We start from the raw sequence: 26,427 nt of genomic DNA, 5'->3' as shown, positions 1-26,427 counted from the left end.
TCAGCCGCTCCTCATCAGACTTGTTCTCCAGCCCCTTCACCAGCTTCTTTGCCCTTCTCTGGACACACTCCAGGGCCTCCATGTCCTTCTTGTAATGAGGGGCCCAACTCTGGACACAGTATTCAAGGTGCAGCCTCACCAATGCCGGGTACAGGGGAAGGATGACCTCCCTGGTCCTGCTGGCCACGCTGTTTCTGATACAGGCCGGGAGGCCACTGGGCACACTACTGGATCATGTTCAGCTGCTGTCAACCAGGACCTCCAGGTCATTTTCTGCCAGGCAGCTCTCGAGCCACTCCTCCCCAAGCCTGGAGCGTTGCACAGGGCTGTTGTGACCCAGGTGCAGGACTTGGCACTTGGCGTTGTTGAACCTCATACAGTTGGTTGCAGCCCATGGATCCAACCTGTCTAGGTCCCTCTGCAGAGCCTTCCTGCCCTCAAACAGATCAACACTACCACTACCAACAAGCTACAAGTCTGGAAATGGCCAATGATACTGTGCAAAATGGAAGTGGTGAGAGGGAAAAGAAGAAATGCTTTCCTAAAAGATAAGATTCTGAAAAGAATCTGAATAGGAGGAGAGGGGAGTTGTTTTTTAAATAACTGGGAAAACAAATGATCTCTTTATATACTTTCAGAAGGTAACACTAGCAGAACTGTTGCCTCCAGCAGTAATGGAAGGGAAAGCTGATGGAGCAAGAGCAAACAAGAGGGAGTTTAAAGTAATAGGTGATTTGGGGAAGAGGAATGATTTGTGATAGATATAGACAGGGAAGGAGAGAGGGAGTGGAAGGGAAAGGTAGACAGAGCTCTCAAATAAGAAGGTTGAGGTTTAAAGAAATGTCTCTCTGTAGTTCAGCTGTGTTAGTGGGAAGGTCATCTCTTAGAGAATGACTTGGGATCCTAATATCTTTGAACTGGCCTTCAAAGAAGCTGGTTTCTGTGTTGCCTATACAGAAAAACTGGGGTATTTTGCCCACAAAACTGATGTCCAAGTTCATACCACAGTTATTCCATGCAGTTACTTTGTAATCCACTGTACACATTGTTGGGTGTGAAGCAGTTCCAAGGATAAGCAGGAAGCAGAGGAGGGGGGAAAAAAGGGTGGGAAATGAATATGGCATACATCAGAGTGAAGAGTAAGCAGCATTTTGTAGAAAGAGCAGAAATATATTTGTAGACTGGGAGGCAACCCTGTAAGAATTATTTCATGAATTATCTCCAAAGTTTTTGCAATGGTGAGGTTATTTCAAGAGTTATGGTTTGTTTGTGCAATTCTTATTTGTCCATTCAACTTCCCCTTGCTGCCCAGCTGGGTTGCTTTCATCATGCTATTATGTAGTGTTCCCATGCTCTGTTAAACAGCTGTCATCTGCTGTTCAAGTGGCTACCTTGTGTAAGAGGAGAAATAATTCTGCTATACAAAAATTCTGTAATGTCTAATACGTTCCTAACTTGGCGTAGTGTGTAAAAATCAAACACTATTAATTTTTAGCAGTTTGTACAGGTTCTTTTTTCCTTGCCCTTGACTCTCAAGCCTGTTCGTCGTGGGCCATTTTCTCTCACCCTTCTGTTTCAGAATGACTATCGCAAGCTGTCTATGCAATGCAAGGATTTTGTGGTTGGTGTTCTTGATCTCTGCCGAGACTCAGAAGAAGTGGAGGCCATTCTGAATGGGGATTTAAACTCGGAGCCGGTCGAAGCACAGAGACACAGAGCATCACTGAGCCGTGTGAAGCTGGCCATTAAGTATGAAGTCAAAAAGGTAAGTTCTCATAGCCAGTACTTTCAGGCAGTGTAATGGAAATGCAGTGTCATCTCACCATGCCACAGGTGTTATGAACTGGTGGTCAGATGCATTACTGACACAGGTGATCAAGATTCTCACAAGGCAGAAGCTGGCAGAAGGGGTCTGCAATGAAGGAGTTTAGTTTAATCTGCTTTCCACAGCTGAGAATTGGAGGGAGATTTTAACGACATTAATCAGCTGTGCTAGCAAGGTTATACACAGTTGGTCAGATCTTTCTTCTGATTAAGCCAGAAGAAGAGATTTCAGTGGAGCTAGATTTTCACTCAGTGAAAGTAGATATGTGTCTTCCTGCCAGTCTATGTGTTAATATCTAATCCAAAGAGAAGGCTGTATTTGTTAAAAGTGTTGGCTTCAACCAGTGAAAAGAACTGATTTGTTCATTATTTCTTTTGATTACCTTTGCTTCCTACCTTAAGTAACTTAATTAGGCAAGCAAATTCTGGGAAGTAAGTCTTACAGCTTTCTACTTGTGTTCCTATCAACACACAGGTCTTTTTCTGGGGGAGAAGAAAAAAAAAAAGTCTTCCTTTTACTACTTTGAAGAAGAAAAAGAGACTGTCTAAGTTGGCATTAAGTGTATTTTTTTTAATTTATTTTAAAATATGACAGTAAATCAAACAGCTCATCAACAACTCTGTGGGTTGTAGTGGGAAATTCTACATGATTTACTGTGTGTGTTCCTTTAAAAAATATTTTAAAATTCAATCCTGAAAATCTTTGGAATATATATATTTGTGGCTAGTTAATCAGTTCATTTCACTTCTTCTTTGCACCTGTATTTATCTGTTTTGTGAAGTGCAGTGTGTTTTCAGTTGATGCCTCTCTCAAAGTACTTTTTAATGAACAGTTATTTTTGTGAATGAAGGTTGTGTTGAAAAATGGAGCTGTGTATCACACACTTGACCTAATGCACATCCATTTATCATAGCAGATTTTAAAATATACCTATGTTGTTCTTTTCAAGATCCTACTACACTAGCAGAGAAAAGAGTTAATACTGTGTCTGACTGTGAGAGGACTCAAGAAATACATTATAATAATGTATTATTTACAGCTACCTATTTACATGGTTAGCATCATGTCCATTCTTAACAGCCACTATAGTTTCATCATCTCTGCAAGAAGCCTTGTGTCTTTCAGAATAAATAACCCTGTATTCTGTGGCCACCTGTTGAGCCAATCTGCTGTATAAAATGAATTGTAAGCAACCTGCTAGAACAACTGGGAAATGTTGGTCCTTATTATGTCCCCAAAAGATGGTTAACAAAAATTGTAAACGCAGATCCCAAACAGCAAATCATTGTTTTCAGTATAGAATTGGTCTACAGCAGATAAATACATATTAATGACCAAAATTCAAGCTAAGTATATACAAGTATTAAATTAATTAAAAAAGAAAGGAACAGGGAAAGAATCAAAATACATAAGCATATTATCATATCTAAATAACATGAATTCTTTATGCTGGTGCAATATTAATGTTACTAAACCTTTGCTGAGATTTGTGTCTCAGCTTTCTTGCTGAATATTGTGGTTTTCTTCCGAGAGGTTGTTGTAACTGATTAAATTCATTGCTGAGCAAAGGGCCACACAGGTCTGTTAAGAATGACAAAAATCTACATAGTGCAAAAAAAGACAATTCCATGTAGCAGACTTGTTCTCTTCTTTTGCAAGCAATTAATTATTTATAGATAAACTCAAGGTTTTGACTTCAATTTGTGACAAATGCAGTTCGAACCTATGAGACTAATGATGTTGGTGGAAGGAAATAAATAGTGCAGAGTTGTTGCCATATTCATACATGTGTTGTTCCCTGTAAATGGCTGTTACAGAGGGCATGACAAGGATTGAGCCAGGAAATGTCTCTGCTGTGGTGATCCTTTGATGCTGGGATTGACTCTCTTACAACTGTGGCAGACTATAGCAATATTCTGACTGTAGAACAGATTCAGATGTAGGAACTCCACACAGGATGCTTTCAGCCTTGTAACTGTAGGAAGAAGACAAGTAGGTGGCTTATGTTCCTTAGCTTTCAGTATTTCTAGCTGCGCCTCTGGGTCAGCTACATTAAGGTCAGTTCACTGTTGCAAGACACGTAGTACAGCCAAACAGAACTGCAGGTCTGTGAAATGGTTAATGAGCTGTACGCCCTTTTCAGAGAGAGAAGACACAGGAAAAAGCATATGACAAGTGAGTAAATGTGTTCAGAAGTTCACTGCTAGGGAAACAGTTTTAAATTCTATTAGTAATGAAACTCTTGCACTTAATACCCTAGGCACTGCATTAAAGTGTAGCCCATCTTGTAAACAGGGTATGATTTTGAAGCTAAGGTTCAGACTGAAACTGCAGCCCCATTAGTGAAGGACTAAGGGAATTAAAAAACCAAGAAGAACTAGTTAGAACAAGTAGTCTTGCTCTGCATGCTGAATTGCTGATGCAGTAGTGCTTTTAATATTGTATCTTAACTCTGTCTTTAGATTGCCAACAAAATTTCAGAGAAGTTGCTGACACTGGGCCAAGTTCTGCAGTTCTTGCTGAGGTAAAAATCAGAGTGGAATTTCTGAGTGAAATCAATAAGAGTTTGAGTAAAATCACAGGATTTAATTTTCAGACACTGAAGTTTTGAACTGATAGATAAGAAGATTCAAAATTCTCTTTGTATGTTCTGTGTTTGTGTATCAGAGTGTGCCAGGATCTGTTCAAGCTACAGCTAAACCCAGTCATTAGGATGGTAGGAATAAATAACTTTATAATCACTTTTAGTCATACAGAATAATATTTACATACTGATGACTTGGTTCGTGGTCATGAAACTGAATGCTTCTGAAGTGTTACAGTCGATTATGTCCAGAAGAGCAGGGATTTGGGGATTTTTTTAGTGACCAGATACTGTCCTCATGCATCTTTGTTGTACAGTGGGGTTTAGGTTGGATCTTAAAATATTAGATAAATCTGATAAGGTCAACATGTAATGAAAAGTAAGAAACTGCATGGAAAGTAGATGGGAGAAGAAAAATGCAGAAGGAACAAGGTTGTAAGTTTATGTGATTGGTAGGTGAAATATAATGTGAATCTACTGTCCTTGGAGGTGATGAAGCTGGGTGGGAGACAGATACACAGGGATGAAAAAACATAGAAGAGATAGTTACTGCAAATAAAAACAACAAAATCATAAATTCAAATATTTCAGAAGAGCTGGAGAGAAGGATTAATTTCAGAGCTTTTATTGACTGGAGAAGTGACATGAGTTGCTCTGAGGGCTTGGAAGTGGTGCATATCCTGCAGTTGCCAACAGTTAAATAAGTTGCTAAGATCTTCTTGAGAGCCCTAGACTTACTGCCAGAGAAGAACTTGCCATGATCATTGGCATCTTATTCACTAACTCCTTCCTTTTCAGGGGAAAATCATAGCACAGGCAGATCTCCTCTAAGCATCAAACCAAAATGTTAATAGACCAGGAGGAATAAACCAGGACACAGCTCTGGGTGGGATGCCGGGGGGCCCATGGGCTGATTCATAGCCCTAGGCAAGCTCCCTTAAAGCTCCTTTGCTCTTTCTTCACATTCCCTCTGGTAATAGGAGGAATGATGTGGGCGTTTCTTCACTCTCCTCTCCTATACAATTTTAAGCTTGCTTTTTAAAAATGTCTGTGTAATTTGAAATAATTATTTACTTTCCTGTCTTCGACCACAGTTAATCTGCTGTGGGATTTGTCCCTTGATGTCCTGAGTTGAGAATGAAATTTATCTTAGCAAAAGAAGAGACGGGGGACATATGTCAGAATGCACAAACACACAAAAAAATGGTTTATTTTTTTCCAAATGGGCCAGGCTGCTAGTTTTTATGCTGCATAACCTTTGAAGGTGACAGCCTAATAAAAATAATACAAACATAGTTCAAGTTGTCATTAATTTCTTAAAAGATTTAAAAAATATTTTTATTTATTTCTGTTGGCCATTCCACTATAGCTACAAACTGTATTAATACGTGATCTAACTGGTTAATGAATCACACACCAGAATACTTTGGGACTTTTATTTTAGAGGAAAGTAGATTAAAATATGAAGATTGCTTCCCTTTTTAAAGTTCACCCAACAGCTTCAGATTCCTTCTCTTGAGAGTTTTAAGGTTCCCTGTTTTCATTGCCAATGATTTAATTTGATTTTTTTTAAGAAGTCTACCCTATTGTACTACTGTATGCATGTTTTAATGAGATTTGGAATATAAATGGAGTTTTGCAAGCAAGACCTGGCAAACAACAGTCTATATAGTACATTATGATCTCAGCAGAGTACAAAGGATAATAAAATGGATATCTAACACTTATGGTCTTGGTTTTTTGTTTTGTTTTGGGGTTTTTTTGTTTAAAGTATAAGCAACTTGCATCAAATCTCACTCTTAATCCAACATGGTTTATCAGAGTTATTTTCAAATCTTTTTTGTGAAACTGCCTGGCATTCTTTTATCTGATTTACTAGTTATTGTCAACCAATGTGGCAAGTATATTACCAGACTTCTTCAAACTGCTGTGATAACTAGGCTATTTACCCTTGTGCTTAACTGATGTCCCACATGCTCTTGTGATTTGGCAGTCTCAAAGGATGTGGTATAATAGTAATGGTGATAATGATGAGTAGGATAACACTTTAGAAATTGACTGAACCAGAAATGTAAATATAATGGGCAAAAACCAAAGGGAATTATAGAATTCTTCTTCTCTCCCACCTCTTCCATTTCTTCAGTAGCAGCACCCAACATGGGCTACATACTGCTGGTTACATGATATGATCCTGATGGGGTGGCTGCACAGTCTCCTCTGTCCACATTGCTTCATCTTAAAGAAACACAAAAGTGCTTTAAAAACAGAGCAATACATGCTCACCCTTCAACAACCATGACCAAAAATTATTTTAGTAAAATAAAACTTAAAACATATCTAAACAAATGCTGACAGCAGTGTGTTTTATCGTTCCATAATTAATTTGGGAATCGTTCCCTTTCCCTGTGGATATACTGCAATCTTCCTGAAGCTAGGAAAATAACATTTGCATATATTTGCATAGGAGAAAGCTGGAAGTTGACTGGGTTGGGTTTTTTTAGTGGGTACTAGATCCTTAATAATAATAATTTGCGTGTATTTGTTGCATAGGAGAAAGCTGGAAGTTGACTGGGTTGGGTTTTTTTAGTGGGTACTAGATTCTTAATGCCAAATTAGTATTGTAATATTTCAATCTCTGCTCCCTTTCAATTTTGGGACACTTACAGAAGAATTTCTGGGAGCTATGGACAAATGAAACTTACACAAATAGCTCAGGAGCGCAAGTTTGTGTTGTAATAATTATCTGAGGAGAAGTTGAGCATTAGTCCTAACCCTTTTTCCACTTGTCTGATTGTCTCTTCATGACTAGATCCTGATAAAAATAATTTCACTTGATGCCTTGTTTCTTTGTCTTGAAATTTGTCTGGCTTCCCTCCTCCTATTTAAAGCAGTTGGTTACAAAAGTCCTCGATGATGTCTTGGTTCTGCTTAGTTAAGGTCAGTTGAAATTTTACCATTGACTTCAGCAGGCATCAGAGTTAGGTCAAAAGAGAGTAAGTATATTGTAAATAATCTTTCATGTGTCCATGTCTGGGTACAAGAAAAGTAAGTACCAAAATGTGGATGTAGGCTTGAACATTCCAAAAATGACCTGACAGTCAATGAATGGAAATTCAGTGGTAGATGTGTATGTTCAGACTACTGACAATCAGGACATTCTTGTTAAAATGCCTGAATATGTGAAATTTTGGTCATTTTATCAGAGACTATATTTATTCAGATATTTGTACGCATCTACTCTTGTGGTTTCCTCCATTGTTTGATGCCTTTTAGTCCTTCTTCTGTAGAAATAAATGAGCAAAACCTTAATATTGATAAATAATAACATAAACTAGTCAGCAAAGATAAAAGGAACATCTCATAAAAGTATTAATTAAAAATAAAATTATCTTGTTCAGAAATCACTGAAAAATTTATATTTTTAGTTAAAGTATACATCTCTGATCTTATTTGATCCTTCTGCAGTGTGCTATTAAGCTGTTAACAACTCATTAAAACACAAACAATAGCATAACAATCTGTGCATTCAGGGTCCTTTAAAATCTTAAAATAGTGAAAAAGGAAAAGTCGTTTCTGAAAACTGAAAAATTTGAGGATTTAGTATTTTTCAGCTGAAACACTATCAAAGGCATAAAATTAGAGAAAATACAAAACTGTACAGCAAAATACAATCTATTATAGAGTCCTTAGAGCATCATCAAAAGCATAAGATCATCTTTTCTTCTGGTTCACAAAATGGAATTTTGTTGTGTTACTGAATGCTATATTTTATGTTCCACAAAACATAAAAATGTATTTGTAGTAAGTGGCTTCTGATTATTTTTTCAAATTTTCAAATGTTTTCAAATTCTAAGTACATCTAAGTAGAGGTGATAGGTAGCAACATTGATGGCAAAAGAAACTCTTTCAATATTCATCTGTGTGTGTTCTGCTGAGGTTTAAAATTCTGTGCTTCACTTATTTCTTGCCTCAGTAAGTTTTGGACTGAAAATGTATACTTGGTCAAGGAGGTATTTGGAACCTTTGAAAAAAGAACCAAATCAAATGGCAATGATTTTTGAGGAGATCTGTGAAGAGCATGTGCAGGAAGGGGGAGAGCCTAACGGTGGATTATGGTCAGACTAGAATTTTCAGTCTCCACAGAAATTCTGCATGTACCTTGGATCAGCTTGACGTGCTGAGAAATTGTTGGAAGTTAGGACTGAGGTTCAACTCTGACAGGATCCAGTTGGGTATGTGAAGCTGTTCTAATAATGCATAAAATGCTTCTATCAACCTGTTCACATGTGCAACCTTGTCCCCAAAGAGCTGCCTTAAATCAGCTCAGCAGTTTATTTTTTAACCTTTATTTTAAAGGAAAGGAGAAGAAACACTGTTCTTAAGGTCTACGTTAGATATTTAAGGTGATAATGATCATGTATGTAGCAGTTATAGAACTGTTCTTATAAGTTATAATATGTCTTGGTTTTCTTTCTTTACAGTTTGTGGCCCATCCCAACTGTCAGCAACAGCTACTGACTATCTGGTATGAAAATCTCTCCGGATTACGGGAGCAGACCATAGCTATCAAGTGTCTGGTTGTGCTGGTTGTGGCACTGGGCCTTCCATTTCTAGCCATTGGTTATTGGATTGCACCATGTAGCAGGGTACTGAATTTTGTAAATTATCTGTCTTGTACTGCTCCGGGAGCTGTTTTTCAATTTCTAGCATTCAAAAAGCAATATTGTACCTCTTAATTCTGCTGCTTCCAGGTTTTAACTAATTAATGATACTTTTAGTAATCTCTGGTCTTGAACCAAAAGATGCTATTTGTTTTATTTGCACTGTAAAGAGGGGGCCACAGTGATGAAGCACGAAAATAAATTGTTAAGTTACAGAAAGAAAAAATCCTTCTCTGAGAGGTGCTTTTTCTTTTTTAAACTCCTGTAAACTGTGCTCACCTCACAATCTCTGCTTTTTTTATTAGTAATGGATTTTTTGAAAGTCACCACTCAAGATTCTGTATTAGGTCTCCTCTGATGGCGTCTTAAGATCTGATGCTGTTCCCATATAAACCATTAGCAGAACATCTGTTGACTTCACTGATGCAGAACTTAATCTTAAATAAAATATTTGTTATTCCTGCCCTAAGAGATCTAGTTACCAGGTGAACCATAGGGAATAAATTAAATTAAACACAGTATTCCGACCATGTGGTAGGGTATATTTGTAAAAGAGCATAACTGTAAACTCTTACCTCTTTAAAATTACATGAAAATATGTGGGTCCTTCCAGCTTTCCTGATTATCTCACGGTGAAAATAACAGCAGTTTCTTTGAAATCCTTATAGCATGTGAATTGTCTGCAAGTGAAGCATATTGATAGATCTTTGGTAAAGCAGAAAAAGGAAGATTTCTCTGTTACATTAACTTTAAAAAAAAAATTAAGTAAATTTATTTCCATGCTGAATGTGGTCTTTCAATATTATTTCCTTAACACATGTATGGCAAAGAAATGTGAGTTTCACTCATTTGTATTTTGCTGTTGTAGTTCACCTCAAAAAGGATAAGATTTTGCTCATCTCCCACGTATTTCCAGGGAACCTGATGTTTTCAGAGTTAAACATTTATTTACTTTAAAGAGAAACCTTTCTGAAAATAGTATAATTGTTACTCTCATTATTCTCTGAAATGTGACTTTCCATTAATATCTGTAGTAAAGATATTCCTCACTCACAGCTCCATATCCTAGAAATGTATTACTATATTTTTAGCTGATGTCTAATATGGAAAAGTGACATTTGTCCTTAAGCTTTAATTCCCAGTACCAGAAATACCTGACATTTTTCCTAGTGCTCCTGTCAAATGAAAGTACTGTACATTCAGATCAGTTGTTTGATATTGTAATTTCAAAATGCTCTTTCTAAAGGTCAGGAGCAGGAAGGGAACCTGAGATTGTTTGCACAGGTAGTAAATGCTACTTAGTGAGTGCTGGTCCACTTAGTTCATAGTAGCTGACCCCAGTTTCAGGAAAACCATTCCTTGAAATAAGAAAGCTACTTCCAGTTCCCCATCTGCTGAACTTATTTTTGTCTTTTTATACAATACTGCTGATAATGCAGCTCTTCACAGTGGATTTTGGAATATTGCTTAATATTGGTGATGTATGTGATCATTTATTAGAACTGTATATTAACATTTATAGAGGCTGGGCATTATACATGGAGTAGTATATTGTTCTATTGTACAGAAGGAGACAGGAGACCTTTGGCCTGAAGAGGTGTACAGCAGCTAAGACAAGAAGTCTGTCTAGCATCTATCTTGTCACACCTTGTGCAGAGATGGGACATGCATTGTCCTACTCAGGCCACAAGAAAGGAGGTGTAATCCAAAGGTAGGGCTCCTCCCAAAGGGAAGTAGGCTGGGAAGGACAAGTAAACCTTCATGTGCATTCCCCCCAAGAGGTCTCCAAAGAGTGTTGTTGGGAAATCTCAGTGCCACCTCTGTGCTTGAGCCAAGGCACAAAGTGCTGTTTGGGGTGCAACCTCACCAAATCCTGTATTTTTGAGTATGGGGTGAGGAGTTGCAGCAGCACTGGCCGCATGAGACCGTCACTGCATAAATAGAGAATGCTGGCAGTATTGCCCTCAGAGGAGTGAGCTTACAGTTTGACATTTCTGACACTGGCTTGCAGGATAAGGCCAGTAGTAATAGGATCCCAGACTCTCATACAGTGAGTAGCAGCAACAAGCCTGTTGCTGTTTCAAGTGTGGTGGTCTTGAGGTAGTCAGTCCTCTCTTCTAGTGCAGATGGACTCCTCTGCTGTTGCCATTTTGTCCTTCCAGGTGCAGATGTGAATGAAATCTGCTGAATTTATTTGAAAATAGTAATACTTCTGATCTTATCCTTCTTAGTCCATTGTGATGGAACAGTCATTTTTAGTAGACATAGGTTATTTATTTATAGCTCTGAACATATATTCTGTGGGTGGAATACAGTAGCCAGAGATAAGATGAGTCTGTAATTATTCCTAGACCTATAGTCATAGACAAGCTAACAGTATGCTCTTGTTGGTAGGGAAAGCATTTTGCTACTGGGAGATTTTATTTATTTTCCATGGGCTTCCTTCTGCCCCCCACTGGTATCTAGGGGCATTAGATCAAACTTTTTTTGATCACTGCGATTGTATGTTTGTAATTCCTTGGAGTGTTTCCCCTCAAACATTGCCATCTAGAGTTTATGAAATAATACAAACACTTGCTAACAGGACAACGTACTCCATGAGGCTGTCTTTGGGAGACTTTTGACTGAAGTGGTAAAGCATCACAGTTCAGAGGTTTCAAACTGTCCTGAGCTCTGAGTGCCTGTTTATGCTTCTGGAATGCCTGATGAAAGTGTTTGTTTCTTTGAGAAAACTGAGTGACTGCTTTCATTCTGCCTTTGCAGCTTGGAAGAATTCTTCGAAGCCCATTTATGAAATTTGTGGCACATGCAGCATCCTTCATTATTTTCCTAGGCCTACTGGTATTCAATGCTTCAGACAGATTTGAAGGTATAACAACGCTACCAAACGTCACTGTTACTGATTACCCTAAGCAGATCTTTAGGGTGAAGACTACCCAGTTCACCTGGACAGAAATGCTGATCATGGTATGGGTACTTGGTAGGTATATTGTTCCTTCATCTTTATGTCTAATGTTTTCCTGCAGATATAAATTCTAAGAGAAAGGAGAGAAGCCCAGGTCTGAAACCTTTGCTCCAGCTACTGCATGGTTAGAATAAACCCTTAGGGCTGATAACAGTGCATTAGAACTGGTGAGAGCATCAGGGCATCTCTGTGCTGCCCCCTCTTGCAGCATAAGGTAAAATTTTGTTTGCTGATTTGTCACACTGTTTGGGAATTTTGGCATTTGTAACAGAAATGCAGGTTTGGTGAAGAGAACACCACAGAAATTATGCTGTACTGAAGTGGTTTTCTTAAACAGTATCAGGAAGCCTGCGCTGCTGTATATGCCAGGTCAGGAGTTCTTGCTGCTCAGTGTGTCTGTGCTTGCACATCAGTGTCTTTGTGGCATTGCTGCCTAGGCAGCATCTGGGGAAACCACAGTTTCTACCAGTGTCAGGGGGCTAATGAGTCAGTTCTCATGACTCAGTGGCCTTTTTTTTGTTTGGTTGTTTGTTGTTTGGTTTTTTTTCCCCCCTCACAAAACCTGATCAGCTATCAGCCTGTTTGAAACTCTGTATGGCAGAAAATGCTATCTTCTAGCGTTTCATCAGTCAGGTGCTTTACGTAGCAAAATGTCCGTTAGCCACATGATAATGTGGCATTCTCAGCTTTTACAGGCTGTGGAAGAGAAAGGAACTGTTACTGTGGCTGCTACATGAAGGTGCCTTGCTCTGCCTTTTGAATCACTTTTATCTCCTGGTTTAAGCACTGCTTTATCTTAAACTATGATAGGGTAGGGAGATGCATATCCCTCGTGTGCTGCCTTTTGGTAGTCCCAACATATACTCATGGGGAGCAGCCTCTTTATTTGACAGAAGTCAAGGACTGAGATTTTGGTGGTCTCTAGGACTCAGTCACTGTGAGAAATTTCCTGGATACTGAGAGACAACCAGCCTCTAGTGAATCCAGTGCTTGGCTGCTGTGCGTATGGTTGGGCTGACAGCAGTAACCTCTCTGAGTAACCCAGCCAGGGAAACAAGAAAAAAAAATTGTGAGGTTGTGGTTTTGTCATTTGGTTTTTGGTTTATTTTTTCCCCCTCTAAGAAACTTTATTGAAGTAAGCAAGTGTCTTGATTTCCAACAATTACATCTCTAGGTTATGATGAGGCTGTGATCTGGATTAATTCCACGTAAATTAATTTCTGAGGAGAAGTTTGAGTAAGGAAACGGAATTACACACATTCCACTTTTTATACTGAAAAGCACCTTACTCGGTGGAGAACCAGTAGTATGTGCTTTTTATATTTGGTCATCTATGTAGCTGGGTGGTTGTGCTCCTCTGTAAAAATTAATCCTTCTGATTCAGAAGTGTTTTATGAATGTAAATAGTAAGGAAATGAGAGGAGGTTTTTTTTTTCCATGTTTCATTTTTTAAAAGGACAGCATACTGTTACGTTGTTAGGTCATAATTGCAATTGTTAATTGCAAAGTCATAACTCTATGCTACCCTATGTGGACATGTCTGATCTTTATCCCTGCATATCAATTAATACCTTGCCATTTGATCAACCCTGTTGAAACCAAGAGAGCCTTACTCAAGGTGTATGATGATGCTGTGACACTGCAAATAAGTGGATTTTTTGCTCCACCGGTACTGTCTGGTTTAATGAAATGGGAAAATGCAGAGAGTTTGAGTGAAAAGAATTTGGCCAATGTTGTTAATGTTTTGGTTTGTTTTGGTTTTTTTTTTTCCATTTCTTGTTGCAGGTATGATGTGGTCGGAATGCAAAGAGCTGTGGCTGGAAGGACCCAGGGAATATATTTTGCAGTTATGGAATGTTTTGGATTTTGGGATGCTGTCCATTTTCATTGCTGCTTTCACAGCGAGGCTTCTGGCTTTCCTGCAGGCCACAAAAGCACAACAATATGTGGACAACTACATTGAGGAGAACGACCTCTCTGAGGTCACACTTCCTCCAGAAATAGAATATTTTACTTATGGTGAGTTTAACTTTTCTGCAAGACCTATCTGAACATAGGAAAACTGGTAGGATGCACTAGCATTTCAAAGCCTTAAAGCGAATGTTTGCATGTGTTTGTGTTCATAGCATTGTCTAACCATTCTTGCCTCAATATTTTTGTTTCTATGCTATTTAAACAATAGTTGTTAGGATGCTAAATTGACAAAGTTTGCCAATATATTAAAACCAAACAATAGGCATAAGGACAAAATCGGTTCACATGTAGCTGTCCATAGTTTTGTTGCAACCATTTATCCTAGAGCTGAATTTGACCCTCTTTATTTTACATATTTGCAAGCTATATTTTATTATTGACTTAATGTACAACAGATAAAATTTGATGTGAGGGGTTTTTTTTGTTTGGTACAGTTGCTGGATACAGTTTTTCATACTCATAATGTTCTATCAGCATTTCATGATAAAGGAAGGATGCTGGACCAAGTAAAGATCTACTCAAATAGAATAAACTAAACAGTTATTACAGTGCAGAAATTGTGATTAAAGGTGTGATGAATCTATATTTGCAACAGCCAAAAAGGCTGTATTTGCTGACAGTTTATTTTAGCATATACTTTATGAACTTCAATATATTATCATAGCAAATTTGGCTTTGTTATTTATGTTAATTGCTATATAATCTTTATGAATTTTTACATATGTAAATACACATTTAGAAACACATGGTATTTTGATATGAAACACATTTTAATTCAGTGGTATTTGGCTAAGATGGTGCATTTATTCATGTAATAAACAACTTATGAATTATATATAAACTCAATTGTTTCTAAGCATATTGCATGTAAAAACCACGATCCTACTTCCATTGAGGTAAATGGCAAAAATCTTCAAGCTTTCAATTGGAACTCAGTTATATCCTGAACTTGTAACAATGGCAAAACCTTGGTGTGATTAATAAATGAAATTGTTCATCAGCCAACACTGTTAACTTCTCATTAATAAAACACAAAATATGAATAAATTTCTGGCTTTAGCATTGTACTTAGCTAATAATAGTCATGTTAAGAAAAGCAATAAGGAATTATTTATTGTTATGTAGTTTAGGTTGAAATGCAAACTGTAGAAGAACATGTCATGTTTCTTCAAGCATAATTTTTCTTCTAGCAGAAGGTAATGTAACTTATATTCATCATTTGTGACTTAAGGGAAATAGGAATAGAGTAGCAACTACTCGACTCTCCAAATATTTGTGTCAACTAAATTCAGACATGTTCATGGAAAATCTTATCAAGATTTATTTTTAAACGTTATGATAAATGAGTTACTCTGTGTATTTACCCCTTTATTTCATATCTTCCAGCTAGAGATAAATGGCTCCCATCTGATCCTCAGATAATATCTGAAGGCCTTTACGCAATTGCTGTCGTTCTTAGTTTTTCACGGATTGCATATATCCTGCCTGCAAATGAGAGTTTTGGGCCCTTGCAGATTTCACTTGGAAGGACTGTTAAAGACATCTTCAAGTTTATGGTCCTTTTTATTATGGTATTTCTTGCATTTATGATTGGAATGTTCATACTGTATTCCTACTACCTTGGAGCTAAACTAAACCCAGCCTTTACAACGTAAGTATGAAGTTATGTTTAAGTGAAAATCCAATATTAAATTTTTAGTTTTTCACTAAGGTAAAGTCTGCAAGATACTGTATGCTGTTTCCTAACGTTAAAATATAACTGAAGACAGTTGAAGTCAGCAAGAAATCAGGTATCCCAGAACCTTAGAAAGCAGAACACAAAAGACCAGTTCTTTCTTACTTGTATAATGGAAGCTTTCACTGCAGTCTAAAATATTTTTACCTGTGTATTATGTTAACTACACAGACTTGTGGACAACTGATTGCAAGGAAATAGTACTGATTTCTTCTGAATTACATTTTCTGGGATATTGATACACAGAGTGATTTAGCCTAGATGTCAATAATAGGCCTCCAAATAATTTTAATTTGTCAAGAAACAGACATAGTGATTCTGTAGATGACATGTTTCTCTCTTAGACCACTACTGAAACAAATCTATAAACTGTATTGGACTCTTTTGGATCCAGGTTTACAATCTGTGTAACTGCTTATTGTAAGTCACATGAGTACAGAAGAATGGTAGTTATAAGTCTGTTCTAATGCAAATAAGTTTGTTATGATCTCCAAAGTTTTTTTTGTTTGGGTTTTTTTACTTCCTGAAGCAAGATGATACTGGAAGTGATAAATATTTAGGACATTCCAAAACAAATGGAATGGAAATAATATCACAAGATGGTGAAATTCAGAACTTTTCTCCCATCTTTCTCCAGGAGACATGACTTCTGTGAAAAATGCTGTATTTTCATGTAGTCAGTTCCATGGCTACTTCTTAATTTGAGGCTGGTTTTTGCACTTATTCTTACTCTTTGTCTTTTCTTTAGATAAATAATGAAATAAGTTTGTTACAGTATTTGATATCAGATGTCTAGTATAGAGTCATAGAATCATAGAATGGTTAGGATTGGAAGGGACCTTAAAGATCATCCAGTTCCAACCCCCCTGCCAGCAGCAGGGACACCTTCCACTAGACCAGGTTGCTCAAAGCCTCATCCAGCCTGGCCTTGAACACTTCCAGGGAGGGGCAGCCACAGCTTCTCTGGGCAACCTGGGCCAGTGTCTGACCACCCTCACAGTGAAGAACTTCTTCCTATGCATACTGTTTGATTGCTTATTAATATTCATTGCTTAAACTGAGATGTTATTTTACTAGACTATACATCCATTCATATATGATTTGTATTTCAAAATAATTTATTAGTGTTAAAACGGGTAATTCAAGATATGTGTACTGGCATATTTTTATTATACTTATTAAAATACAGCTTTTTGGTTCAGTTTTGGCGACACCGAGAAAGAAGTAATTTCCGGTAAAATCTGTAGGGTACAGTGGAAGGAACATCAAAATTTTTATGGAATATCAAGATCCCTTAGCTTGCATTCATTATTAGCCCATCTCTCAGTGAGGCAGGATGGAGCTTTGCAGTGAGCCATGTCCTGACTGCGTGACAAGTCAACCTGTAGCAATGTTTCCTGAGTAGAAAGAGGCATGCAGCATGAGGAGAAGATCTTGAAGACGATCCGCTCTCAAAGGCCCTGAAGGCTTGAAGAGCTGTCTGGCAGCTGTCTGAGAGTCTTTGGCAGCTCAGTTCCTCATGACCATGACCTCCACCCTGACCATGGGATGCAGACAAGAGCATAGAAGCACTGGGTCCTGGACCCAGAGCCTTAAGGGTATCTAGGTGCCTGCCTCCTATTGAAGCACCTGGCTCCTGCTGATTTCAACAAGGATTGAACAAATCCCATGAAATCTGTTTGGTTTGGCAGTCTTGTTGCTGAACCTGCTTCTACCCACTTCTGAGTGCACCTTTCCTAATGGAGGGTTTAATCAGAAGCTCTTGAAAGGGGTGCAGCAGTTTCCTTTCCATCAGCCCCATTTTTAGCTTTATTAGGACAGAGAAGGTCTGCCCCATGTGGAGTTAGACTGGAAAATGGAGAGATGAGAACATGCTCAACACCTGGAAATATAACACCTTTCTAATTCCCGGGCTGTTGTTTTGCATGTATTATTATAACTATATTATCTATGATGGATAAGTGGAGCACAGTGGAGAAGTTGAACATAGTATGAAAAATATTTTCTTGCATGTTTGTTGTTTTGAACAAACCTGATTCACAAATTAAACTTGAGATTGTTTATCACTTACTGTAAACAAAACTTATATATTTATTTGTGTAGTTAATAATAATACCTTCCTCTTTTTTTCCTACAGAGTGGAAGAAAGTTTCAAGACTTTATTTTGGTCAATATTTGGATTGTCTGAAGTAACCTCTGTTGTCCTCAAATATGATCATAAGTTCATAGAGAACATTGGTTATGTTCTTTATGGCATATACAATGTAACAATGGTGGTAGTTCTGCTTAACATGCTGATTGCTATGATCAACAGTTCATATCAAGAAATTGAGGTGGGCCCTGTTCTCAAGTTGTTCTCTCTTTTTATGTTGAAAAAGAGCATTATTATATATGTTGAAAAAGAGAATTATTAGGAATTATTTCAATGAGCGCATCTTGATATTACTTCAGTAAAAGAGATCACAAAAAAATACCATGTTCCTACAACTGACTTTATCTAATAACCCAGCCAAGCTGCAGAACCTGACAGGATCTGAACAAGCAGTTAATCTTGTGTTAATGTATGTGCATCTAAGGAGATGTCATCCATCCAAACATCTTAAAATCTAAAGTGATATTCAAATGAAGGCTGCTGTGAAGTGGAAAACAAAGTTACTGGGCATAACATTTTAGACGTGAGTGGTTCACTCCCAGTTTCTTAGGATGCTTATTGCATGTTTCCTGGATGTAGTGCACTTCAATCTTTGACAGATCATTAGGGTAGGGATTAAATGTGTTTTGATGTGTTCTTTACTGGAAATCTGTTTTTTTAGTTCCAATCCTCAAACATTTTAGCTTGATGTGCAGGATTTAGACACTTATGTACAGCAGTGATATATGGACATATTTTATTAGATTTATGCCTCTCTACATGGAGTATGATAGAGGTGCTTTTAGCTTCAAGATTGTTGTGACTAAGCCACTCTTCATAATGCTTACATGCTTTGTTTGTACTATGTATTTCTTTCCACTTTAGGTACAATATTAAAACTTATTCTAGATTTGCTAAGCTTTGCCATATGCCCTGAAAACACAGTGGTGGTATTTCTCTAAATCTGCCAAGTTGAATGAATACTTGAATTTCACACAAAGTTATTGGCTGCATTGCTTATTAAAAGAGATCTATTTTATTTGAATGTCATTATGATGACAGAGTATCTTCATTTTTAAAGATGATTAATTAGAGTATTTAGCAACCAACTCCAGTAAAAAAATTCAGAAAATGTAGAGAAGATACTTGGGTTTTAAAGATAAATCCCAAGTAGCTGAAATAAAAGTTAAAGTATATTTATAGTGCCAGTTTTCCAGACCATGAGCTCTGATATTACTCAAAGAGTTCTAAATTCACATAGATGCAGGCGCACACCCACACAAGCAGGAAAAAAAAAAAAGGTTATGTAAGACATAATAACATGATATGTTATTTCCAGTATTTTCGGTGACTTCTGAGAAATGTCAGGGAATTCAGAAGGAGAAAAGTAGTTACAACAAACAAACTTTTCAGCTTTGGAGTAAACCCAGTCCAGTCATGGAATACTTCAGTAACAATGTATTAGGACAAAATCAGTTTGTCTGTTTTTAACATGATCTCTTAATGACAACAAAGTTTGTATTTTCTATACTCAATTATAAATCAAGAGTTACTTTTAATGGTTCTGTAAAAAGCTGTGAGCACTACCATTTTAAACCATGTGTGCCTTGAAGCCAATACTTTGTCACTTGTGTGAGTGCCAAATTCATGTGACCTCTTTAATGAGAAAAACAAGATGTTAAAAAAACCAAAAAAGTTCTACTTTAAATAGCAAGGAGTTTATATGTTGGCTTTCACTCAGTGCAAAAATAACACTTGTTTAAATGGTTCACATGCTTTAACTAGCTATTGTCAATCTTGCCGTAAAGAGACAACTGAAATTTAGTTAAAATAAATTTGATAAAGTAGTTGCATTTTTGCAGAACTACTGGGAATCTTACTAGCAAGCAAATAACATTTTATGTAAAACCAGAAAAGGTTGATAATTAAAAGAAGTTCAATTTGGAATAAGTTTTTCATTTCATAAAAACAAAGCACATAACCTGTTCTTATATCTTAACACAGGATGACAGTGATGTAGAGTGGAAGTTTGCTCGTTCTAAACTTTGGTTATCATATTTTGATGATGGAAAAACGTTACCTCCACCGTTCAGTCTTGTACCAAGCCCCAAATCTTTTTTCTATTTCATCATGAGGATCATTAACTTTTCTAAGTGCAGGAGGAGACGGCTACAGAAGGACATTGAAATGGGAATGGGCAACTCCAAATCTAGGGTAGGTACTGAAATCTTTTCATTGCAGTGAAGAACTGTGTGTCCATTCCAGCATAGTGGTTTTTTTTAAGTGTTAGGGTATAATCTGTGCTTCTGATGATAGTGTGGTAATCAGTCAAGCTTTTATATTCATAGATCTGTATTTCAGACTGCCTAAACATACTGCATAAAACCAAAACACAGCTATAAATTTTCTGAGGACAAGAAGGTCCATTGACTAGAAAAACACAATTACAACAAAAATAACTGAATATTCAAAGATGCAAATAATTTCTACAAGGAATGACCTAAATATTGAATAAAGATGCTTTCAGCCTCCATTAGAAAGGGTTTTAGTTCAGGGTAAAAGAAAAAAAAAAAGAGGGGGATTGGTAATAATAATAATAATCTTCAGCACTTCCATGACATTCTAAATTTGGGTATCTAAATGTTCTTTACAAATATTAATGGAATGCAGTGTCACAACACCCTTGTGATAATTGGATGACAATTCCCCTTGTTTTACTGATGGCAAACTGGGGCGCAGGTGGGTTTAAGAGGATACATGTGGCTTTTTTTTATGTTAGGCTCAAGGCCCTGTGTATTACTGAAAGACTGAAAGCCATACCTTGAAAGTAATTTGTTTTACTGTAAATTATCAGAAATGTTAAGTCTATAGTCATCTTTTCTGAAAGATCTCTGTGGAGCTTAGGACTTCTAAGCTGTTGGTAGTACTGAATCTTCAGTAAAGTATTTTCTCTAGTTTTCTGTAGGCAGTGGAAGTAGATACATGTTTATAAAAATATTGATTTAAATCAGAAGCACCTTTTTAGTAGTAACTGCTCATCTTTTGCTCTCTAATGCTCTGAGTGCCTGAACTTCATTAGTTCTCTGCAGTCACTATACAGATGTGTCTAAAAAATGAAACAAAGAAAGCTAAACATCCTAAGATACACTTTTATAACAAGAGAGTCGGTAGTGCTTACATATCATACCGCAGACCGTACTATCATACTTAGAATGTAAGTCCCTAAAGAACTAGAATCCTGTCCTAGTCACTGCTGAGACAGGTCAGTTGAGATAGTTTTCCTGAGCTACAAATCAAATATATTTTTTATTATGTAAAAATATTTTATTTTTTACAAATAAAATTATTATTTCCTCAGCTTTGCGAGCACATTTGCTTTGAAGCTGTTCTGTGAACAGGAGGGCTAAAATTATCAGTGTTTAAAAAAACACCCAAAACTAACAAATAAGTGAAAGAAAACTCAGGTTTTTTGGAAATAATATTCTGATATCATGACTATGGAGACATTACCAAGATGTCTCCAAGAAAAAAAAAAAGAGAGCTGAATTCTAACTGTGAATTCTATAATATATTTTAATTTTGTCTTATTTCTTCCTAGTTAAACCTTTTTACTCAGTCAAACTCCAGAGTTTTTGAATCACACAGTTTTAACAGCATTCTCAATCAGCCAACACGCTATCAGGTAAGTACATACAGCGGTCACTGTTCTGAGTAATAGAACTGTGTGAAGGTACTGGCAGAATTTTGTGTCTCAAGTACATTTTGCCTTCACCAGATAAGGAAAGTCACCTGTAGAAATCAAACTCCAGGATGCTAATGGAAAAAAGACGGGTATTGCTCAAGCTCCATTATTTGAAGCATGTAAAAACTAGCCCAAAATTTAAATTTTCCTTTGATGTCACAGTTTGTAAAGTGTGAGAAGCAAACACCTAAAACTGATTTCTGGGGAAGGGCTGTGAAAGCATTGAGCTGACTAGGTTAGCATTGCTTTCTCTTCCTTTCTTCTTATGATCTGCGATGTGGCATTGAACATTCCTGCAGATGGGAATGCTCCTTTCTGGAGCCTGTCAGATATTACCTTCCTGTCTTCTTTCCTGCTCAGAAATAAAAGAGTAAATAGGAGCTCTTGTTCCTCTAGTGAAAATGTTGAAGGTATGTAATCCACCTGAGCAAATTCTGTTAGATGAGCTACATTAGATTTGGTATAATGACACAGTACAAGAATATTAGTACATACAAGGAACCCTGGTAGTTACAGTATAAAAATAGAGATATAATTTTAACTAATCCTTTACAGCTGATATTACCCCATCATAGTGTAAAGTCTCAACTTTTCTTTCTTTGTTTTTAAAAGGTAAGTATTTACATCTTACTATTACACAACCTTTTACCGAGTTTAACAAAGAGTAGACCTATTCTGAAGCTACTTAAAGCCTCAATTAGGTGCGTTATTAAGACATACTTTCCTATTGTCCTTTACAAAAAGTTGTGGTGCTGTGTACATAAGAGGTAATTGGATGAGAAAGGTGCTTTATTGTAATGATGAATCTCAGCATGCCACCAAAAAAGCCCATATGAGGCAACTGCTTGATCTGAGGCTGTTCATTCTTTCACTTACACAGACATGAGGAAGATGGTAAAGAAAGAAAAGTGAATAGTGTTTAATTATACATCCTCACCTGATTATATAACTGTTTTATTCTGGCAGCAAATAATGAAAAGACTGATAAAACGTTACGTTCTGAAAGCACAAGTGGACAAAGAAAATGATGAAGTAAATGAAGGTAAGGAAGAGGCTGCATTTGCAATATTCAGAGATGGTTTTTGTCACATTGCATTAGGAATCGGTATTACAGTGGTGCATGGAGGTTTCAGATAAAAAGAGGGTTTATTTCTAGTTCCGATGCACAGAATTCATATAGACAGTAGTGGAAGTATACCTGTGACAACAAAAATAGACAAGTAGGACCAAAGAAGTAGAACTGAGAAATATTATGGGCCCCACTTTACGGGTGGAAAATGAGAGCACAGACATGACATGCAGTTACAGAGGAAATTTGTGAGGAAGCCACTAACTGGATTCACACTTCCAGAGTCCTAGTTAGAGCTGCAGGATATATTTTAATCAGTTTCCTTCAACTGAACACACAATTTACTACTTTACACCATGAACTACTTCTATTACCTTCCTTCATAAAGCAGTGCAGAATAATAATGATACTCATGTGAAGTTGCACATCATTAAACAAAGCTGCATAGAGTTAGCTGTGTGGTTAGAAAAATGACATCTGTAGCTACTATTTCACTGTGAAACTGGAGATTTTTTGAGAAATGATGGATCCAAGCTTGGTGTCTGTTGACAGTGCGGAACTTCCCTGGTAGCAGTGAGGGGTGCGTGTTCCAGGTGTGTACCCTGACTCCCCATTGGGATGAGACTAAGACAAATGGTGTTCTCCTTCCTCCAGCCTTCCAGGAATGAAACACAGGTCTACAGGCCAAAAAGAAACTCTTGAGCTCTGGGCAGGTCACCAAACAAAATAATTGGGGTGCATGCAGCATGAAGCATATTTACTCTGTGCTCTAGCTAAAGATTATCGGGCCCTGAATGATGTCCCTTCCAGGACTGGTTCTGCTCTTGGAAATTAAACATCCCAGCAAGGGTTTTGTTCCAACTTGGGATCAGAACAGCTTTTACTGGCATGGAAGCATCAGGCAGCTGCCTGCATAGGTGATGTGAGGAGCCTGAATGGGCTGCTCCCTCAGCTAAGGCAGCACAGCTTTTACTTTTGCTTCTTAGTTACTCTCTGTTTACTTGGAACTCTCTGCAGTGAGAAGCAGGGAGCAGAAAAGAAAATATAAATGAAATCCCACTCTGTTCCTTCAAAGGGCAGCATTGTGCATTGACTGTTACCCTGACTCTTCCCCATCCTATGTGGCTGTACAGGCTTGTAAGTGACAAAAGCAGAGAAGCTCCCAAAAGTGTCTTCCTTTCAATGTGCCCCTTGTTGCCCCTCTTCTGAATTCCCACTGCTTTCCTCCTGTTCCTGCTCTGCAATGGGGGGAACCATCTACCTAGTGATTGATGAAAAGACTGTTCTCTCACCAACAGCACCAGGGGCATACAAGTCTTTCCAGTTCCCTGATGCCTGTTTGGTATTGGCATATATGCGTTTAAATAAGCAAGATGATGCAGAAGAATCAAAGTTCATGGACATCATGGTTCTTTATCACCAATTTTGTAGAGGAAAGTCCACTTTGAGCAAGTCAGCTAACCCCATAGCCTCAGTCTTAAGCTGCATAAGCGAAGGCTCTTTGTGTCGTGCCTGTCTTGTTGGTACCTGAAGTATAGATCCAGCCTTTGAAGATAGAATTTTTGAAGTCTGCTATATTCTAAATAAAAAAACTTTGGCGTTGTTATGTACTGCAGCTATTTTAAACTTAAGCCTAGGGGTTTTTCCCTCTTTTGCTTCACTAGAGAATTTAGGTATTCTTTCATAGTCTTTAATTTCATACATGACAAATAGTCTCCTGCGGTGGCTACTGTGTAAGAATTCGCATACCTCACACTTGCTGGAAGAATAGTATTTGAATATTTTAAAAAGCTTTTTCTCTTGAGCTGAATATCCTATAATGGAAAACATGCTGTTGCTTGTTATGAGCCTGGCCTTGACAACTGTTTTTTTTTTAAATGCATTTTTTGTACTTGTGTCAAATTGTAACATAATTTTAAATTGGTTAACTCTTTCTAATTCAAAGGATATTGGTAAGGAAGAGGAGAGAGACTCAGAAGCTGTGAGTTTTATTACTAGCTCTGCCACACTTTTCCTGGGTGATCTTGGCACATCATTTCAGAAAAAAAAATCTCTTTGCCTTTTCTCTTTAAAAAGGGGATACTAATATTTACCAGCTGTTCAGCAGTGTTGCAGTGATTAATTCATTAACCTATGTAAAGCACTTTTTGAATCTTTGATGTTGTGTATCCATGTGGAGCACAACACCAGAGTTCAATGGACTATTAAAATACCTTCGGTGCACTGTTTAGGGATGGAGACACATCTCATTGAGAAAGAAGAAGAGGTAAAGCCTCCTGCCGCACCCTTATACCTGGTCTCATGAACATTTTGAGATAATAATTTGAAATACTCACCGATGTGACTTAACAGTATTGAATGAGTGTTAAGCTTTGCTAACAAGAATTTCTTTCAATGTTTAATACAGGTGAATTGAAGGAAATCAAACAGGATATCTCCAGTCTTCGCTACGAACTTTTGGAGGATAAGTCCCAAGCAACAGAAGAGTTAGCAATTTTGATACATAAACTCAGTGAGAAACTAAATCCTAATATGTTGAGATGTGAATGATACAACAAAAGAACCGTGGCTTTGACTACAGCACAACTATTTATTGGCAATAATATTTCAGTATCTTATACTTGAAAAATGTATTGTAGATTTTTAGCACTAAATAACTTTATGTACAGCTTCTCTGGAATTTAGTCTTAGGAAATTTTATTAACTCACCACAAAAAGATCGCTCTCTTCCTTTTAATTGTCTAAAACCAAGAACTATCTCTTTTTTTTTTTTTCATTTATGCATTAAAAAGGTATAATGGTATGAATTGCTGATATTTTACCAGGTTTATGAATACATATTGAGAATTCTTTGCACTAAATTTGCAAGAAAAAATTAAAATAACAGATGCAGCATAGTACTCTGTTCCTGCAGCAACTGGGTACGAATAGGATTTTTCATAATGCCATTCATCAACTAGAGATCAGTGGAGGATTACTTGAAATCTCTGTTCTTTATTAGTGATGCTGGTAACGTGCGTAAGCCAAGAACTCATGGTATGACTACAAAGGAATTAATGAAAATCAGGTTAAGGGTGAATGTAATTGCCGTAGCACTGGTTAACATGTATGTATATACACGTACCCACAACTCCTGTTTCTTAATTCAGCATATTTAGGTTCAAGAGGAAGGACTAGATTTTTTTTTTTTCTAAAGCAACTTTGGAAGGTCACATGAACTCAGTCCGAAGCTCCTCTTTATGTGGTAGAAATGATTTTTTTAAAATTCAGACTCTGTGCAGGGCTGGTATTTTGTTACCCTGTTCTAAAATAATGCCTCTGATGCTTCATTGTTAAATAAAATATTCTTACTTTACTGATACTCCATCTCGTCCCAGTCGTTTGCCACCTGTTTTGCTAACTCACGGGCTGAGCAAAAGGACACAGACACCAACTTAATACCAGAAATAAACTTACTTTATTTTAGTTCAAAGAAGGGGAAAAAAGAAGATAATCCTGACTACAGAGGAGAAAGCATAGTGAGGAAACAAGATTCATCACCAATTGTAATACTTCACCCTCATCCAGCTCCGTGTGTCAGCTGGGGAGCTGGAGTTCACTCACAAGCCACCTCTGATTTTAAGGTTCAGAGCTGGAGCCTTCGTACGTCGCCGCCACAGACCCAAGGGCCCCGGCGGACCCGGTCCCAGCCAGCCCTGGGCTTCCCTCGGGCAGAGCCGTGCCCCTCCAGGCCGCTTCCCC

General features: G+C 37.4%; 1 protein-coding gene across 2 annotated transcripts in view; it reads left to right on the top strand.

The window, feature by feature from the left end:
* Positions 1 to 25,647, top strand: part of TRPC3 (transient receptor potential cation channel subfamily C member 3) — a 35,526-nt gene extending 9,879 nt beyond the window's left edge. The window contains exons 2-11 of one of the 2 annotated variants that reach the window (XM_010178237.1): positions 1,580 to 1,765; positions 8,891 to 9,055; positions 11,834 to 12,050; positions 13,821 to 14,054; positions 15,396 to 15,660; positions 17,882 to 18,077; positions 19,880 to 20,089; positions 21,474 to 21,557; positions 22,584 to 22,659; positions 25,094 to 25,647. In XM_010178237.1, coding sequence (XP_010176539.1) covers positions 1,580 to 1,765; positions 8,891 to 9,055; positions 11,834 to 12,050; positions 13,821 to 14,054; positions 15,396 to 15,660; positions 17,882 to 18,077; positions 19,880 to 20,089; positions 21,474 to 21,557; positions 22,584 to 22,659; positions 25,094 to 25,236 — 1,776 coding nt within the window. In that variant the 3' untranslated portion in view covers positions 25,237 to 25,647. The remainder of the gene's footprint in view (positions 1 to 1,579; positions 1,766 to 8,890; positions 9,056 to 11,833; positions 12,051 to 13,820; positions 14,055 to 15,395; positions 15,661 to 17,881; positions 18,078 to 19,879; positions 20,090 to 21,473; positions 21,558 to 22,583; positions 22,660 to 25,093) is intronic. The other variant, XM_029087533.1, reaches the window with a different exon arrangement.
* The last annotated feature ends 780 nt before the right edge of the window (positions 25,648 to 26,427 follow it).

Source organism: Antrostomus carolinensis, unplaced genomic scaffold, assembly GCF_000700745.2.
Source record: "Antrostomus carolinensis isolate BGI_N321 unplaced genomic scaffold, ASM70074v2 scaffold10711, whole genome shotgun sequence".
In the NCBI taxonomy this organism is placed as follows: Eukaryota; Metazoa; Chordata; class Aves; order Caprimulgiformes; family Caprimulgidae; genus Antrostomus; species Antrostomus carolinensis.
This window is presented reverse-complemented; position numbering and strand designations above follow the sequence as displayed.